This window comes from Lipotes vexillifer, unplaced genomic scaffold (genome assembly GCF_000442215.2).
Source record: "Lipotes vexillifer unplaced genomic scaffold, Lipotes_vexillifer_v1.1 scaffold942, whole genome shotgun sequence".
NCBI classification, from domain to species: domain Eukaryota; kingdom Metazoa; phylum Chordata; class Mammalia; order Artiodactyla; family Lipotidae; genus Lipotes; species Lipotes vexillifer.
In genome coordinates, this window is record NW_006798282.1 from 251931 (window position 1) to 253687 (window position 1757).

The 1757-nt window shown below is 52.2% G+C and overlaps 1 protein-coding gene across 1 annotated transcript; it reads right to left on the reverse strand.

The window, feature by feature from the left end:
- Nucleotides 1–411: 411 nt before the first annotated feature.
- On the reverse strand, nt 412–1479 carry LOC103080835 (C-C chemokine receptor type 1). Its single transcript, XM_007470243.1, has one exon. It carries the CDS (start codon nt 1477–1479, stop codon nt 412–414), a length of 1068 nt encoding a protein of 355 aa, XP_007470305.1.
- Nucleotides 1480–1757: the final 278 nt, after the last annotated feature.

The window sequence follows — 1757 nt, forward strand, 5'->3', positions numbered from 1 at the left end:
GGCTCTCGGCTCAGAGTGGAGTCCGTGGTGGAAATCACTATTTCCAAGTTCACTGGTGACGGGGCAAGGGTGGCAGATGCTCAGTGGTTTGGTTTACCAAGGTTAATGTTCACAAATCTGAATTCCTGTTTGGGACCAAGCCCTCCTTGGTCATCCTTTGTCCCAGTCTTCTGGAATGTCCCGTTTCATTTATTCATCTCCTCTCTACCAAAGGGAAGTTCACAGAGAAAACTCAAGCCCCAGAGGTGATTTGGTCTGGAGCACCTGGAGCTCCCTCAGCCCCACGTGGCTACCATTCCATCTGCGTCAGGCATCATAATCTGGCCAGGACGCCCAAGCTGCCTCCTCCCCAGCCGGCATGCCAGGCAGGTCACTCTTGTTGGGTCCTGGGTCAGCCTCCAGGGGCCTGAGTCAGAACCCAGCAGAGAGTTCATGCTCCCCGGTGGAGGGGGACATGGAGCTGACCCTCTCTAGCCTCTCCATGGAGAGGAAGGGGAGCCATTTAGCCAGGCGAACGGCCACCAGCTGATGGAACAACTGCCGTAGGTACTTGCGGAACCTTTCACCGACAAAGACGTAGATCACGGGGTTGATGCAACAGTGTGTGGAGGCGATCACCTCCGTCACTTGTATGGCCAGGTCCAGCTGTCTGCTCTGCTCACACTCATGGGTGAACAGGGAGTCTTGGAAAGCAGAAACCAACACAGTCAGATTGTACGGGGTCCAAAAGAGAAAGAAGATGATCATGATGACAAAAATCAGACGCACAGCTTTGGACTTCTTCTCATTTGGTCGTCTGAGCAGAATCTTTATAATCCCCGTGTAGCAGACGACCATGACCAACAGAGGCAACACCAGCCCCACGATGTTCAGTTTCAGGGCCTGGAACTGCTTCCACGTTCTTAGGCTTTCAGGAGGAAAATGAAGACTGCAGGTGTAGTGAGTGAACTCCCACTGGGTCTTGGAAAAGTACAAGCCCGGGACAGAAGCCAAGACGGCCAGGACCCAGATGACAATGCTGGTGATGATACCAAAGGTGACGGTCCGAGCCCGCAGGGCAAACACAGCATGGACAATGGCCAGGTACCTGTCGATGGTCAGCAGGATGATGAAGAAGATCTCGCTGTACAAGCCCATGAAATAGAGCCCAGAGAGCAACTTACACATGTGATCACCAAAAACCCAGTCATCCTTCAGCTTGTAGTCAATCCAGAAGGGCAGCGTGAAGAGGAACATCAGGTCAGACACAGCCAGGTTGAGGAGGTAGATGCTCGTCATGCTTTTGAGCCTCTTGTATTGCATGAGGACCAGGACCACTAGGATGTTGCCTATCAGGCCAATGACAAATACCACTGAGTACAAGGGGGGCAGCAGCTGGGCCCCAAAGGCCCTCTCCTGTACCTTCTGGCATGGGGTTGTGTCTCCGTAGTCATATTCTGTGGTCATGTCATAGTCCTTTGGGGCGGTGGAAGTTTCCATCCTGGCTTCTCCCACGGGTCAAGGGAAATGGTTTCCGTGTTTACTTTGCTATTAAAGGCAGTGGGTTCTGGGTAACAAGAACAAGGCAGTGATTATATGTCTTTAACCACTTGGCAAATGTTTATCGAGTGCCTACTGTGTACCATGCCCTGCCGAGCAAGGGAGACCCAGGTCCTCTCTGCCCTCATGCAACTGGTAGTCTAACACATTAATAAACAAGGCGTATACACATCACTCATTGCTTTGGCAATGAGTGCTGTGAAGGAATAGTCCGGTGG

Bases quoted from the DNA above. Each gene is read 5' to 3' on its own strand.
- LOC103080835 (XM_007470243.1), bottom strand. From the start codon at position 1,479: ATGGAAACTTCCACCGCCCCAAAGGACTATGACATGACCACAGAATAT.